Genomic DNA, 17,137 nt, shown 5'->3' on the forward strand with positions numbered 1-17,137 from the left:
AATTCTATGAGAAATGAAACTTTAAGAAACATTTAAAACTTGTTTATTTACAAACAGTGACGTGAGTTAAAAACAACACAAACACAAGATGCTTGATTTAATACTGATCGTAAAAACTAAACTTTACATATATATGAAATGTGAATGAGCAGCGTCTCCGTCAGGCTGAAGTTTCTTCCTTCAGCCTCCGTATCGCTCTCATACTTCCTGTTGTGACTCAGAAAAACACAAACAAACCAACACTTTTAATGTTTGAAGTTATGAATCCACAAAGTCAAAACATGTTACAGTTCTGACGATAAAATAGATATTAATAAGATTGACGCGTCATCGTGTTCAGATCCGGTTCAGTTTGTTCTGCGTCATCTGCAGCAGCAGCTCCGAGTATTTCTCCAGCAGAGACATCGACGCTGCCCCCTCCAGTCCACCAGAGGGCGTGCTGCTGCCCTGCCCCTCTCCCTGCAGGACCACCTGCAGCTCAGAGTGAACGGATTCAAACGCCTCCTGCAGCACAGATGACATCTGTAGCCGCTGCTCCACAAAGCCAAGCGACTCACCGAGCTGCAGGAAGAAAAAGGCTTCAAAAGTTAACAAATATATTTGGAACTAAATTTGTGAAGTAAATCTTCAGAAGTAAACGGAACCTGCTGGTGAAGGCGTACGGCTCGTCTGGCCGTATGTCGCAGCTCGTTGGCGACTTGCTGACACTGCTGCAGCGTCACCGCCTGCTCACCCCCTGAAACAACAAACACCCTGTATCCATAGTTCGTCCTGAAGGTGGCGCCAGAGGTTAACGATACACCAACAGATGTGAGAACATCGCAGGAAGTTACCTGAGAGCGGGGGGCCGGGTCTGTCTGAAAGTGGACAGGAGGCCGAGGTGGGTGGGCCACCAAGAGTCTCGTTTGATTCTGGATCAGAAATAAACATTAAGAAACAGAAAACAGTTCATATATTTAAAAGGTTTAATTTCAGATATTAGAAATAAAATCCCAATAAAAAGTCATAAATACAACTAGCGCAGTGCGGTTGTATGACCCCACTAACCAAAGCAGTTTCTGTGTGTGTGTGTGTGTGTGTGTGTGTGTGTGTGTGTGTGTGTGTATATATATATATATATATATATATACATACACTTTTTTTCAGATTCATAAAAGGTCACTGTGACCTTTGAAACTGACACTTAATGACTTTATCTGAAAATCTTAGTCCAAGTGACAACTGATCAAAATTTGAGGAGTTTCCCTCAAAAAAAAATAATTTACCCACAAGCCCTTTCTTCCTACCTGGACCGACCTTCTCCCTAGAGACCGAGCAAGTGGATGTGATGCAAGGGGCGGGGCTCGGGATTAGCATTTGGTTTTGATTCGTCGGCGTTATTTCAATGCTGCTGGTGCTCCACCTGCTGGCTCCGCCCTCTGACGGCACCTCAGTGGGTGTGGTCAACACCTGAGGGCTCTTCGTTGCAGGTAGATGAAGCCGAGACTTCTGGGAGGACAGAGCGACACTGATGGACGCAGACGAAAAACAGAAAATTTGACCATGAAACATTTTCTCTTTTATCTTATTAAAAATCCAAATATCACAACGTTGTCAAAGTTTTTCATCTTTTATCACAAATATACTCTTAAAACATTGAGATTTATTATAAAAACCTTTTAACAACTGTTTTTAATTAAAAAATATTTTAATTATTTATCGTAAAAATGTCAAATGTTTGTCTCAAACCATCTTGTCCAGGTGTAAAAACACGTGTTAGACCTGGTCCAAGTCGGGAGGACCGGGGGGGACCGGTTGTTACCTGCTGGTCTGGTCCTCGGGGGGATCAGGACCAGCATGAGGGTCTGAGGAGGATGAAAGGTTTTCCTTCTCTTCCTCCTGGGTGGAGGGGGAGCTGGAGGTGGGGGGGTCCTGGCTCACTTTGGACCTGGAGCTGGCTGTGGTTCCCAGGTATCCAAGCCGTGACGCCCGCTGCTGAACCGCAGACATCATGCTGTTGGTGGAGGTGACGTCTGATTGGTAAAAACAACAAAAACAGGTCAGGAAGGAAACACTCAGGTGAAGAGGTGAGTGACCTCTGACCCGCATCATGACCACCACAGTGACCAGGTCAGAGTTCAGACGGGGACGTGTTGGTTTTACTGGTCACTTCAGACTAATGAGAACAGTCATCGATAAACATTGATAATTGATTAAATGTGAGCGTCTGTGACATCATCATCAATCATGTGATCAGAAACAGGATCTGTAATGAGTATTGAAATGTTTGACTCTGAACAGATGAACCCATCTGAAGAGAAGAAGAACTTGATCAGAACCAGGACCAGTGTGAACCACAACAACACCATGTGACCTTTACAACAGAAACAAACAACACCCAAGTGACTCACACACACACACACGCAGACACACACACCTCCCAGCGTCTCTCTGCACTGAACGACCACCACAGTGTGGCGTCGTCGACGTGTTGGGCGGCGAAGAGGCTGATTGGATATAATGGAGGAAGCTCTTCTACGGAGGATGGCTGGGCTGCATCTCACTGTGGTCGGTCACACACACACACACACACACACACACACACACACACACACACACACACACACACACACACACACACACACACACACACACACACACACACACACACACACACACACACACACACACACACACACACACACACACACACACTCTAACATATTTATTTCATAATATTTAGAGCTGGGCGATACTTCTTCAAATCAATCACGATGATTTCAAACGGTTTCCTCGACTAATGAGCAATTCTTTTAATTACAGCTGCAGTGATCACATGATAAACCAAAGAGGGAACTTTGACTCACTGCTGCAGCTCTCTCTGAGAGTCGACTCGGTCGACACGACGTCGCTGCTCGACTCCACGTTCTCCTGGAAACAAACATTTATCACACAAGCTTCAGACACATCATGTTGATGATTTACATAAACTGTGACAGGAAAAGTTCCAGAAAATGATCAGCGCAACTGACTTGGACGTGTATTTGCAGACGTGAAGTTCTGACTCGTTCTGTGTGATAACACGGCTTCACATTTAAAACAGCGGAGCTCTTCTTTTCAATTTCTTATTTTGAAACAAATGATGTCTATTTACAAACACGGCGGCCGTGATGATGTGTTGCTGCAGTGAACAGCCAATGAGATGTCTGCTTCGTACCGATGTGTTGCTGACGCTCTCCTCTGAGATCCTGGTCGGGATGGAGACGGGAGGCGGAGCTCGACTCGGCCAGACCCTGAAGAAACAGCAAAGACAAGCAGTCATCACTATGACAACAACCACCAAACAAAGTCAGCAACCGCCTCCTGTGGGTCAAAGGTGACCTGACCAACCTGAGTCTGTCCTGGAAGCGGGACAGGAAGCGGGCGGAGATGCTGAGTCGAGGGTTCAGGAAGTGTTTTTCCTCAGGAGGCTGCAGAGTCCTGAGGTCAGTGTCGAACTTCTCTGAAAGGTCAAAGTTCACATGTTATTCTTATAAAAATATAACTTATGATAAACAGTCTCAAACGTGGATGATTCAACTTGTTCCTGTGTTCTAGTTTTAAAACACAAACAAATATCCTAATATTGAGTCTGAATACATACGGTACAAAGTTAAAGGGCTTTTACTCTCTGTAATGACTCGAAGGGCCAGTAGGGGGCCTCGAAGTATGAAAACAGTCACTTTTTCACTCAGTCCCTTCTAAGAACTGTGTTATTGAAACGTCTCGTTTCGTACTTCCTCCCCCGTATGAGTCATATGGGGGAGCACTCTTCTCTCAGCCCCACCCAGCCGGTACCAGTCCAGCCTCCAAACCCACCACCCCCGCTCCCCACCACCACCACCACACCGAACGAGACACCAGGCAGACTTGTTGCTGAGTTAGCATCTTGTTAGCTACCACAGGGGCTCTAATTAATTAATGAGGCAGCTGCAGAGAGAGGCAGAAGAGAGGACATGGAAATACACATTGCAGCAGTTTTTAAGACTTTAAACCACTGATATATCATCTTAGGGACCAATACCTCAAATTAAATCACAGAAAGGTGTAAAACATGGGCCCTTTAAGTCTCAGGTCGGATGTCGCTCGTACCTTCGCTCAGACTCGACGCCAGCGTATCAAAGTGGTTCTTTAGCAAGTTTCTGTCATCATCGTCCTCTGGACCCAAACTGCCAGCAGAGCTGCCCTGACTCAGAGAGTCTGTGTCTGTGAGAGACGACAGAGCTCGTTACATCACGACACCTTCAACCATGACAATAAAATAACTCATGACATGAAGTCTGCAGCAGTATCTGATCGGAGGTCGGACCAGCATCAAGAGGCTGCTCCACACTTCCTGCAGAGCCCTCAGAGCAGGCGGAGTCTGGGCTCAGCTGAGTGCTCCACACTGGCTCCGCCCCCTGACCTCTGACCTCCAGCTGGGTCAGAGATTTCTGTGGGTCAGGGACGGCTTCAACGTCAAACTTCCTGAAAACGACAAACACAAAAAACAAGCAAATTAAAAGCATAGCAGAAACAGGTCTGACTCTGGTGCTGTGCTGTCTCTCACCTGTTGGTGGCGCTGCTGCTGGGGTGGAGGACATAGCTGTTCCTGTTCTCACCTGCAGGCTGCAGCACCTGAGCACCATCACACACCGTCAGGTACACGTCAAGTTTATAGTTTAACGATTTGATGGAAAAAAATATTTGGTATGCAACGCTTTTATTAGACGATGGTGGAAACATTTTATCTTCTGAAGAATTTTGTATAAAATTGAATGTAACTGTTTATTCCACTAAAAAAGTCCAGAGTTAAAGTTTCTCCATCTCTGTAATCAGGGAGAAACTTGAAGAATACAAACATGGAAGCACAGTCCAGGCCATAAGTATTTGGACAGTTCCACATTGTTTCCTCTGTTCACTTGAAAAAATAAAATCTACATTTAAGTGATGAGTCTCACTTGTGAGATGATGCTCCAAACCTGAAATAGAAAATGTTTAACTGTCCGGCCTGGAACTGAAAGCTCACCTCCTTCTCCTCTTCCTCTCCATCTTTCAGCAAACTCTCCAGACTCTGAGGGTGAAAGTCTTCATCCTCCTCCTCCTCCTCTCCATCTTCTTCCTCTTGGTTCTCTCCCAGCAGACTCTCCAGACTCTGGGGGTGAAAGTCTTCGTCCTCCTCCTCCTCCTCCTCCTCTGGACTCTTGGTGGGGCTCGGGGAGCAGTTGGAGCAGATAGTCAGAGGGTTCAGCTGCTCTGTCCACCGACTGCGACACTGACGAGGCCCAGCATCCGGTTGGTCGGCAGTGGAGGCTCCGCCCTGACCCTGCTGAAGACACAAACACCTGAACTTCATCATCGGCCCACAGAGTAAACACAGGACTGATTATCTGCTATTGATCAGGACTCTAATCGTCGTACAGACGTGAACTGACCACCTTCCTGAACCACAGGGGCAGTTTTCCATTGGTCTGAAGCTGCGGAACATCTGAAACACAAAGAGAAACAAGATTCAAACAGACTCCAAATGACGTCATAACCACAAGATGGCAGCGTTTGTATCGGAGATATTTTAAGATTCATTTGAACAACTTTAATAGTAAAAAACTTTATTGATCAGAGAAACTGAAGAAAATGTCCTCTTCCACACCCTGAGCAAAGTCCAGTCTGGCCGGAGTCCTGAGGTCAGACTCCTCCTCCTCTTCCTCCGCCTGATGCAGCTGAGACGAGGGAACAGTGATGAACGTCTCCCTCCTGAAACAGGTTTGACCACAGAAACAATGTCAACCACAAACATGTCCGCTCCTCCGTTCTCCATGGTCGACTCAGAATGCCGTCTTTGTTCAACATCTCACCCACCTGATGTTCAGAGGTTTTTGGTGGCATGCGTCAGGTGCAACTTTCAGTCTGAGGCCCCGCCTCTTCCTCATGGTGGAGGTCATCTGAGCGTCCAGTCGCCACACAAACACACAACTAGGCCCGCACACACACACACACACACAGTTAAAAACAGAATGACGGAGTTTACAGTTTCCTGTGACATCAGCAGTTTACCTGTCTCCTGACACAGTGATGAGGTGTCGACAGTCCTGACTGAACCTCATACAAGTGACGATCTCTGAGGACACAAAGACACGTTGAACACCTGAACATACATGTTTCACACATGTCTACAGGGGAGCTGGATTTACTCACCTGCATGTCCGAACAGGGTGGCAACACACTCTCCTGACTCGTAGTCAAAGATGGTGATATTTTTATCTGAGCAGCTGGTGGCGAAGAAACTCCCGGACGGGTCCATCTGAACCTGCAGGAAAACTTATTTCTTGTCTCACGGTTTTGACTGAAAACGCTTTACGCTGAGATGTAGTAACAAGAACACGTCCTTACCTTTAGCAGAGCTCCTTCATCGCTGGACGAACCTTTCAAACACTTCTTCAACTTCCCAGTTTCCACGTCGTAAACTCTTAAAAAACAGAAACATCAGATCATCTGGAGCAGAAACTACTTTTTATTTTCCATCAGACATCCCGTTAGGTATTTTTTTACCTGATGTTTCGGTCCTGACAGGCGATGACAACGTGCTTTTTCGAGGAGTCCAGGTCCATGTCGTACAGCGTCGTCTTTTCCACCACGTGATGACTCCTGGAAAATGACAAACCCTCCACGGTCTGGATGACAGATCAGACAAGGCCACTGTTCACTCACAGGGAACAATGGGAAACAGGAAGTGTTTCTAAATAAAACCGACCTGTTCAGCCGTCTGGAAGTAGATGCTTTTGTCGGCTCCACAGCTCACTATCTGAACCTCTGGACTCTCACCTGGAGAACAGGTGACACATTTAAACCGTCAACGCACTGATTTATAAACATCATTTTACTTTCTGCCTCCTCTGACTTCTAACTTCATCATCTGCAAACTCTCCAAACTCTTGCTCTCAGAACTCAGTCACCTGTGAACTTGACGGCAGTGATGGAGGCTGAATGGTCGTTCAGAGTCTGTTCCAGATTGTAGTTATTCTCCAGGTTGAAGATGTGGATCAGTCGGTCCCGGCTGGCTGACGCCAACAGCTTCACACCTGAAACCACGACACAGAAGGTGGCGCTATGACATTATCCTTATCCCGATGATGACCTGTGAGCTGAGGTCTTACCTGTGGAAGTCGGCGAGAACTCCAGACACAAAACCTCAGAGTCATGAGCCTCGATCTTCACCAGCTCATCCAGAAACTCTAGAGCGAAGATACTGAAGAGACAGACAGTGACATCATCACACACCTGTCACCACTCTGTGTGTGTGTGTGTGTGTGTGTGTGTGTGTGTGTGTGTGTGTGTGTGTGTGTGTGTGTGTGTCTCACCGAAGATTTCCACAGCGGTCTCCAGCAGCCAGGTGTCGTCCGTCCGGACTGATTCCCAGCACTCTGATCCCAGACTTCCCATCAGCCCCTGCTGCCTCTGCCTTCTTCCCCTCTGCCTGCAGGTGCTGCGTATTCTCTCCCACGTACACAATCCTTGACAGGTCCTGTACAGCACACACAACCCACTCAGTGTGTGTGTGTCTTATGTTGCAGTACAGGTTCCTGTGTGTGTGTGTGTGTGTGTGTGTGTGTGTGTGTGTGTGTGTGTGTGTGTGTGTGTGTGTGTGTGTCTTACGTTGCTGTACAGGTTCCTGTGTGCGGTGGCGGCAGTGGGTGGGTCGGCGTGCCACACTCTGATGGTGTTGTCAGATGAGCAGGTGAGGAAGGAGGAGGGAGGCAGACATGCCTGGGACACGTCTGACAGCTGAGGATACACCTGAGTACAGTTTTTAGCAGCTCTGTCAGTAATTTACTTCCTCTCTGCGTCTCCATCCTTCACACTGAGCTCTGCACCAACAGCATCGAGCCAAACCGAGCGACACCAGCTCTACATACATTGACTAAGTTTGCAAATTCTGTTGTTTTTACCCAGACTGAGTTTACACATGTGTCCGATCACAGTGTGTGTGTGTGTGTGTGTGTGTGTGTGTGTGTGTGTGTGTGTGTGTGTGTGTGTGTGTGTGTGTGTGTGTGTGTGTGTGTGTGTGTGTGTGTGTGAGCCAACACAGCGAGCGGGAAGCACTAATGAATGTGCAGCTCTGAAGAAAGATTCGACTCATTGAAGGAAAGTATTGATCGTTATGTGATGATCGGTGTTGATACTGTGGCGTCATTTCAATCAATCGACGTTTAAACTGTCGCAGGTCAGCGACGTCAGTCTGTGTCAGAGAGAGGTGAGCAGCAGTGTGTGTGTGTGTGTGTGTGTGTGTGTGTGTGTGTGTGTGTGTGTGTGTGTGTGTGTGTGTGTGTGTGTGTGTGTGTGTGTGTGTGTGTGTGTGTGTGTGTGCACGCACTGTGCAATTATACCTTTCCCTCCAGTTCTGGGACCATCATACAGAAGCTACGCAATTCCTTTATAGTAATCAACCGTTACAGATCACTTAGGGCCGGGGGTTTCCACTGTAGCATTTTTGGTACTTTTTACATCCTGGTAGTTTTTGTGTGGCATCACTCACCTCGACGCTCCACACACAGCTGCTGTGGTACAAGGCGGAGTAAAGCTTCCCCACGTTCCTCACGTCTTTGACGTCCCACACATACACACTGTGGTCGTCGTACACGCAGGTCAGGTGTTTGGCAGCAGGGTCAAAGGTTAAAGCCAAGGTGTCAGGGAAGTGAGCATCTGGACTGACAGGAAACAGGCTGCTGAGAACAGAGCAGGTGATGATTAGAGGTTTTATCCAGAATTGATTCAGTATTATACTCTGTGACTTCAGTATTTCTACCTGTGCTGTTGGCTCTGACTAATGTCGACTCCCAGTCTGTGGGGACGCTGCAGCGTGGTGACGTACTGAAGGTGTAACAGATTGAACACTCTGATCAGACCGTCAGCGCAGCCACAGAAGACATGGTCCTCACTGACGGACAGACAACTCGCAGACTCCGTCTGTCAACAACAACAATTTGAGTTTATTGATTGTACAGCTGTTTGTAAAACATTTCATTCAATTAGTTTGTTTCCCTCATCAGCGACCTTGAGGTTGACCCAGGCCTCCAGCTGTCGGCTGCTGTTGAACAAACACAACAGCCCGGAGCTGGTAATGCAGTAGGTGCTGGACGCCATGAGGCCACGCCCACACGCCACCCCGCTGAACATACAGTTCTTATGGTCACCTAGCAACCCTGAACGACCAATCAGAGGCACCGTGCTGTTCACCTAGGTACAGAGAGGAAAAAAGGGAAGAAAAGAGAAGAGTAGAGCTGTTACTCCAAAGTGAACTGCGATTGGCTGAGCAGACTTTAAAAGAGCTAAGGCTGATCTGTGATTGGCTGATTGTACCCGTCGTTCTTTGGAGGCATCCAGGTACCAGAACTTGACGTGTCTGTTTCCTGCAGTGACGAAGTAGCTGTTGTCCTGAGAGAAGGAGACGGCGTAGACTCTGCTGGACACTTTGTTAGAGGCGATGATGGAACCTTTCTGATAACGAGACGTCACGTTAACATTCACACCGTTTCAATAAGTCGATTACCTGAAATCAATACCTGTAAACTGGATCAATACAGTGATTTGTAAAACCTGAAATGAAATATAATTAATAATGTTTATTAGGAATGTGTGTGGGTGATGCATGTGTGTGCATTGTGTAAGTGTGTGTGCGCTCACCCTCCAGTCCCACACACTAACAGTCATGTCGTGTTGATATCCCACCGAGACGATGTAACAGCTGTTGGTGGAGAACGCTACGCAGGAGACTCCATATTTATGACACTGAACCTCGGCCACCTGACCTCCACCCACCTCCCACACCCTGACACAGGGCATGTGACCGCTCTGAGAGAGAGGGCGAGAGAGAGAGGTGAGTATCCAGCTTCACCACAGGATGTCACTATATAGTGAATATTTAACACTCAAAAGATGTAAACTCTGGGTCCAGGAAGTGAAGCAAATGCACTTGATTTATAACGTCAGTAAACATTTTTCTAAGGAGTCTATGTCTCAATCGCAAGTTTTAAGTCTTCTTCAAAACAGCGGATGTTCATTTTGTAAATAATTGTAAATGATTTAGAGTCTAATAGACCATAAGATTCACAGGTTCAACCTGACCATGAACGTGACCAAGAGCAGGGCTGTGTCCAAATTCACTCACTAATCACTTTGTAGTGGGTTCGCCATTTTGTAGGTGTTTAGGTAAGTTTTTTTATACCCTGTATAGTTCACTTATTGTTTCCCACAATGCACTGGTCACTGACCAAGCAACATATACCATCATGCATTGTGCTCGCGGTGGAGAGACAGCAGGAACAGCCCGACCTGTCGTGTGAATGTAAACAGAAGCAGAGCAGCACAACCTGCGGCAAACAAGCTTATTTCTATATTAAAAATGACTATTCAATATGTTTTTATATTTGAATGTAAAAATACTGAGTGTAATATAAATATTTTTAATTTACTTTGTGATTTTCCACCTGTCGACGTTTATGTTGTAGAACATAATAATCCTTCAACAATGACGTCATTACCGGGGAAGAGAAAATGTGGCGAGTAGTGCCCAAAAGTTAATTTTTCTTTTCAAGATAAGCTCACTATATAATTAACACTATATACTGTAGTTAACACTATATAGTGAAGTAGAGAGTAGTGGATGAGAGGGTGACTTCGGACACAGGAGTCTGTGGGAGCAGTTTACATGGTAACCTCCTTTAAGAAGAAAACTGTCCTGAGGATAAACCTGACTTGTGATGTTTTCAGACCTGACTAGAAATTCAGACATGTTCCTGAAACGTTCCAGAGGTTCTGTATGTGAGAACACAAGAGTCTGTTGCTCTGGACATCTTCTGGAACTTTTCCTGCAGTAAGTAAGTAGAGCAGGTGTGTGTCTCACTTCTCACCTCACCAGTGACCAGGTGTTTCCCATCATGAGAGAAGGCCACAGCACTGAAGGGTTTCCTGCAACACGAACACAACGTCATGATGCCATTGATCCTTTCATGGTAGTATCCATCGTTGTGTCTGTGCAGACAGATGAAGAGCTACAGGGGAGACACGTACCTGGACGTGTTGAGGATGTGACTCTGTTTGTTCTTCTTTGGGTGAAGCAGCACGATCACACACCTGAGACACAAAATAAAACCACAGCAGGATGTCAGGAGGATTTGTACTGACACTGACAGAGAATCAGACATCAGGGTCAGTCTGCTCCTACAATACAGGTGGATCAGAGGGGGCGGGGCTTACCCTGCAGGATAGGCGATGAGCCCAGAGTTGGGGTCAGAGGTCAGACCGCTGCTGCTGGCCGTGCTGATTCCTAGAACTTTCTCCAGACTCACCTGAAACAACACACACACCAAACACAGTTCAACAAAGAGCTAACAACCTAAAAACAAGGACACCTGAGTTTTCTCACTGGTGTAACCATAGCAACAGGGAGGAGTTTCAATGGTGGAGTAGATGTGATGGGATCTCCGATGAGTCCTCGATGTTTCACACCAGAACTCAGAGCTGAACACTGGAGTGCTCGCTGGGTTTTGACAGCACCCATGAAGCCTGGATCTGGTCTGCGTGGGGGACCAGACGTCCTCGTCCTCCGTGTCTCAGAAGACTCTGGGACTTTGACCTGTGACCTTCCACAGTGTGCGGATGTTGTGGAGAGACGTTGGTGTTGGAGGTCACAGTGTGAGGTCAGAGGTCAGGTCTGGAGTTTAATGACTGACCTCAGCTCTAAACCTATTAATCTAACTTTCTTGACAGCGTCTTACTAATTTTACAAGTTTAATTCAGGATTAGAATAAAGATTCAGAACATTATGTTGTTTCCTCTCATGTTGATATGCTCAGTTTATTCTCATACTTTAAAACTTCAGTAAACTTAAAGTAGAACTACTTTAAAACTAAAGTAAAACTAAGTGTAGAACTACTTTAAAACTTCAGTAAACTTAAAGTAGAACTACTTTAAAACTGTGAATCACCAGCGCAGCTAACAGACTGTGATGCTAACAGTTAGCAGCGTTAGCTCCGGTCGTACCCGGCTGCAGCAGCTCTTCTGCCGGCTCTGTCGGCTCTTCCTCCCCGCTGCTGGTCTCCTCTTCACGGCGGTGACTGAGCCGCTCTCCGCTCCCTCCGCCATGACACTTGTCCAGGAAGTTCAAACGGCTCGGATACTGACCCGGGATAAAGTGCGCTCAGACACCGGGTTGCGGGTTCACAAAAGGCCGCCGGAGTGAAGCGGGCTCGGGTCAGTTTGAACAAACTCTCCGCAGCTGATGACGATGGAGCGTTAGCTTAGCTTGATGCTAACTGATGAAACCTGACACTTGTTCCTGCGGCGGGACTCCGGTTCAAACCAAGCCCCGCCCACTGCCCCCACATACCTACTAATAGGCAGCCGAGGTTCCGCCCATCACCACAAAACAACCAATGGACACACGACGAAGCAGAAGTCCCGCCTACTGCCTACCTATCAGCCAATCAACATCATTATTGTGACAACGCAAACTGATGCATAATTTAGTTTATGACGTAATGAGCTAAATGTGTGTAAGGAAACTTTCAAAATAAAAGATGTCAAAGAATTTGACTTTAAAAGCTTTTTAAAGTCATGTAAAACTATTTTAGTACTTTAGTATTTCCTACTATTTCATGTCAAATGGCTCTGTTAATTATTTATTATTTCTAAAATACTTACGAACTTTATTATTTCCATTTTCTGTTGCTTTCTACAACTTCTCGGTTACTACTCACAGCAAAGTATTATTTTTTATGCATATTTATCTTTAATAGCTAAAGAAGATAATTTTGAAGTTTAAGTCGTGGTTTGTGACTTAATGAATAAGATCTTTTCTGTCTTAACTGCTCAAGTTTAATTTCAGTGGAAAAAATTATCCAACATTTGATAAAAATAAAAACAGAGCAGAAACACAACTGAAGGAAATTTTGTTTTATTACAAAGTTCATTCAGGAAACTGATCACTCTGTTAACTAGTAGAAAATCATTTCAAAAATCATGTAAACGACACGTAAAAGATAGTGAAGAAGAGATTTCCAACTCAGAGGATGTGACTAAACCGATTTAGATCTAAAGACAAAAAAAGACACAGTGAAGTCAATTAAAAAGTTAAATGTGTATTTAAAGGTTATAGAAACACAACAGCCCATATATCAAAATTGACCAGTGCATCAAGAAAGTGTGTTACTTTGTGTCTCACATTGATTCAGTGATCAGAACCTTGCTGTACGACTTACAGGCGAATTGACAGATGAAACGTGTTATCCCACAGTGAGACCGGGCTTTGAAAAACCAGCCAGCAATTCACAAAAGAAAGGAAAAACCTTCACAGCAAAACTCAAAGTTAATGATCGGAAGTAAAACACTGAGAAAAAAGGGGACATCACGTCTCCACTTTATCGTTCTTCAACCCGAGCTAATTGATAAAAGGTAAAAAATGTTTCAGCAGATTAGTGCAAAAAGACACAAAGACAAAGAGCTTCACTGCCAAACTTCTGTGTTCTACTGGTAAAGATGAATAATTCATGATCCCTGTTTTTACTGACACATGGAGTCCCTCAGGGATACGTTCTGGAGCCTCTGACTATTTTGTTAAACATGATACAGATTCAGAGGAAAAGCCCAAAGCTAAGCTCTGCAGTATTATTTTCTGTAACTTAACAAAGTGCTATTAAACTCAACACAACCACATCAACGCTGAGTCACTGTCTCACAGCTTTGTTCCAGTTTGTCTGAATAAAGAAACGTCCACAGAAATCACTGTCCTAAAAAACATAACTACAGTTCTAATGTATATGAATACTTTATTAAATCATGTGTTAAATAATCACAGATGTGACTACTTTGACTAAACACACATGAATCAGTATTTAGAGCACGTGTCAAAGATTCCCAAGGTCCCTAAAACCATTATATCCCATAAAAACATATAAAAACCAAAAGGACGAGGCCTCAGTGGAACATAAGGCCCCAGGCCCATGGTTTGAAGTTCATTCAGTACCACCACTGGGTGACATCATTTTACGTCTTAAGGCCATTTTTTATTCAAATCTTAACAGCCTGAGCAAAGTGTGGTAGTAACAGAACAGAACTTTGTTCTCATGGTCACCAGCGAAAACAGAAACAGACCGGCTGCAAAAATACAACCATAAACCTCTATCATACGGAGTCCCTCAGGGAAGCGTCATGGAGCCTCTGTTGTTTCTGTAAAATCTGATACAGATTCAGAGAAACTTGTTAATGTTAGTGAAATTGTTTTAAAGGAGACGCATTATGTTTTTTTAATTTCTTTCCTCTTGTTATCTATAAAAAGTTTTATGGTGAATGCAAAAGTTGTGCAAAGTAAAAAAGTCCAAAGTCTGGTGTAAAGGTAGCTCCTCTCCTGGACTAGTCTGACAAAGCCAGGTTAAGTGAGTCGACATTTCCTACACGCACAGGAAGCTGTTGACCAATCACAACAGAGAGGAGCAGCTGACCAATTAGAGCAGACTGGGCTTTATCAGGAGGGGGGGGGGGTCTTAAAGAGACAGGAGCTAAAACCAAGTGTTTGAGACAGAAGCTGAAAAGAGGAGCTGCAGCGATGGACAGTCTGAGGAGAGTCGTGCGTTTTCTTAACATTAGAGCATGAAAACATTTTACAGTAACAACACCCCTCGAAGACGAGATAATGCGTCTCAAGGGTTTATCCTAATGAACAAACTTTACCACCACCACTTGTTGAAAATGTTTTACCTGAATGTGAACAGAATGTGTCTCCTTTAAATACAACATTTCTTAGTTGTGGTTTCGCGACTAAAACATTTTTTAAGTTTTACTTTTCTTTTTTCAGTTTGTGACATCAAGGATGTGAAGAGAAAACAGCAGCATGTTCAACTTCCTGTGACATCATTACCCTGCTGATATCCTGAAGGTAGCTTAATGAATGTGTTCTTTGGATGTGAGAACACATCCACTAGTCAGATTTTTTTAAATCCACTAGTGAGATACAAAATATAACTCACTAAATTCAGATGAGGCTGAAGTGAAGGAATATCAGTCTGGGGTCTCTGGACCATGACAGCACTGTCAATGTCACGAGGCTACAGATGAAACATGTGATTAAAACAGGAAGTACGAGCTGTGGAATCAGTGATGTTCTCAAAGATGGCTCACCACTGCTGTTTTATATCGGCTGTTTCACTTCACCAAGTTACTTTTTACAGTGTCCATTCACTGGACACTGTAAAAAATGAAAGGTTGTAATGAGAACACAGTGTGTGTGTGTGTTTGTGGCCCATGTAATGCTCAGAGTCACTGTTTGAGTGAAAAAGGTCAGATGAGGTCACTTCTTGCAATCTTTATCATATTTACACTAGAAAAATAGAGTTAGCAAAATGAAAGCACTCTGGTTATGTAGAGGTCCCTTTAAGAAGACTTGATTGTTGATGAACAACACTTGGTCCTGAGGAGATAGAAACACAGATCACAATATTTATTTATATATATATATATATATATACACGCACGCACACGCACACACACACACACACACACAGTGTTTACCTGGTTCAGTTCCAGGTCGGTGTGTTCAGGACCTGAAGACGTGGACGGCTCGGACAACATATTGGCGGCAGATAGGACACTCGCTCATCCTCTTGCCGCACTTGGTGCAGGTGATCATGTGACCACACTCCAGCAGGACGCAGTCGATGGGACAGTCCATACAGATCTTACAGAGGTTATCCTCCGGACTTGCAGAACCGCCGCCGGACTCTAGAGGGAGGCACAGGGACGAGTATGCAGCACTGTGAGGGACCATATCTTCGTCACATGATCAATAAAATAATTCAATAAATATATAACAGATGTAGAAAACACAGGGAGGTGCCAATAAACTTAGATTCATTGATTAATCCTTGGTTTGTAAATGATCAGAAAATCACATGGTGACGTTGATTAAAACTCTGGATACAATTTTGTATTCATTATCAGACGAGTTCAAGAGTTATAATAAATTTTTAAATAGAAATTTAAAGTGAAATAATGAGAGGCTCATTGTGTTGAGTGTTAACGATGACCTTGTCTGTCCGTCACATGTTTGTTTAGAGGAAACAGAAGACTGACCTGAGGCGCTCACTGCACTGGCAACTGAAAGACACAAAACAAACAGTTTGTACTTTAATGTTTAAAACTGACAGAAATTAATCATCTGAAAGTGTCTCAGAGTTTCTTTATTCTGGATCTGACACAAAAAATGGGTTGAATGAAATGAATCACTGATGACTCTTTCACACCTCGTTAGGTTCAGAGCTTCAGACTCTTCAGTTCAGTCTGAAGCTGAACATCAGGTGTGAAAGGTTCCTCAGAGCAGAAGAGGAGTTCTGGGTCTGGATCAAACTGAACCTGGTTCGGTTCCAGAGTGAAAACACTTTGTTGGATAGTTTGGACTTTTGGACCAATCACAGGAAGTAGAGACAGAATTAAATAGTAGAAGAAGAAGAAGAAGAAGAAGCTGCAGTCTTCACCTCCGACGATATAATGTTTGAACCACGAGGACGTTCAGTTGGTGCATTCGAACTAGTGTGGAGTACTGTAGTACTGTGGAGTACTGTGGAGTACTGCGCCTGAAGGTGCTGCTTCTAGTGATACCATCATTATGTTACCATGGCAACCAAATGAAGCTTCATTCATGTTCTCCATTCAAACAGTAAGACTACTACCCCCCCACCTGACAACATGCCCATGTCAGACGCCGTCTACAAACCAATCAGTCAAGTACAGGTAGACTCCGCCCACGTAGGTGATGACGACAGGACGTACGTTTGTCAGACTAAACTCTTTAGTCCCTAAATTACAACGTGAAACCAGAACTAACAGATCAAAGGAAACATGGAACAAACACATGGTTCAGACTCAGATCAGAAAACATCTCATTTGTGGTTCAATTCCGAAAGATTCTCAACAAATGTCTGACTTCCTGCACAAAACATGTTGATGTTCAATGTCTGCAGCTGGTCTCTGAGGGACGAGGCTCACCGAGGTTCTGCTGGTCCTGGTACAGTCGACTCACTCGCTCCATCAGCTCCCATTTCTCACAGCAGCCTTTATAGTCCACAAAGTTCCTAGCGAGAATTTCTTTCAG

At 44.7% G+C, this 17,137-nt stretch overlaps 2 protein-coding genes across 2 annotated transcripts in view; both read right to left on the reverse strand.

Annotated features, from left to right (window-relative positions):
* Nucleotides 1–27: 27 nt before the first annotated feature.
* wdr62 (WD repeat domain 62) lies at nt 28–12,357 on the reverse strand. Its single transcript, XM_034603566.1, has 34 exons — nt 12,037–12,357; nt 11,251–11,342; nt 11,065–11,127; nt 10,905–10,962; nt 9,679–9,846; nt 9,355–9,492; nt 9,049–9,231; nt 8,801–8,961; nt 8,531–8,720; nt 7,651–7,791; nt 7,356–7,519; nt 7,152–7,243; nt 6,951–7,076; nt 6,749–6,819; nt 6,547–6,668; nt 6,388–6,463; nt 6,193–6,304; nt 6,052–6,115; nt 5,857–5,970; nt 5,648–5,751; nt 5,433–5,485; nt 5,027–5,323; nt 4,568–4,635; nt 4,328–4,485; nt 4,111–4,224; nt 3,370–3,481; nt 3,197–3,272; nt 2,847–2,910; nt 1,802–2,012; nt 1,287–1,507; nt 834–911; nt 645–736; nt 291–561; nt 28–258 (listed from the first exon to the last, which is right to left on the reverse strand). Exons 1-33 carry the CDS (start codon nt 12,136–12,138, stop codon nt 337–339), a joined length of 4,110 nt encoding a protein of 1,369 aa, XP_034459457.1. The 5' UTR covers nt 12,139–12,357; the 3' UTR covers nt 28–258; nt 291–336.
* A 2,628-nt stretch (nt 12,358–14,985) lies between these two features.
* The window catches only part of rffl (ring finger and FYVE-like domain containing E3 ubiquitin protein ligase), a 7,754-nt gene continuing 5,602 nt past the window's right edge, over nt 14,986–17,137 (reverse strand). Inside the window, 4 exon segments of the mRNA XM_034603643.1 lie at nt 14,986–15,460; nt 15,582–15,768; nt 16,120–16,143; nt 17,032–17,137. The exon segment at nt 17,032–17,137 is cut by the window's right edge and continues 96 nt beyond it. Of these exon segments, the coding sequence (XP_034459534.1) occupies nt 15,584–15,768; nt 16,120–16,143; nt 17,032–17,137 (315 nt within the window). The 3' untranslated portion in view covers nt 14,986–15,460; nt 15,582–15,583.

The sequence above is a fragment of the Hippoglossus hippoglossus genome, chromosome 13, assembly GCF_009819705.1.
Source record: "Hippoglossus hippoglossus isolate fHipHip1 chromosome 13, fHipHip1.pri, whole genome shotgun sequence".
In the NCBI taxonomy this organism is placed as follows: Eukaryota; Metazoa; Chordata; class Actinopteri; order Pleuronectiformes; family Pleuronectidae; genus Hippoglossus; species Hippoglossus hippoglossus.

Coding starts and splice junctions, on each gene's coding strand:
- wdr62 (XM_034603566.1), bottom strand. CDS start 12,138: ATGGCGGAGGGAGCGGAGAGCGGCTCAGTCACCGCCGTGAAGAGGAGA. Junction 6,116..6,192: donor CACCCTGTTCGGACATGCAG/GTGAGTAAATCC, acceptor TTGTGTCCTCAG/AGATCGTCACTTGTATGAGG. Junction 5,486..5,647: donor CAGACTGGACTTTGCTCAGG/GTGTGGAAGAGG, acceptor TTTGTGTTTCAG/ATGTTCCGCAGCTTCAGACC.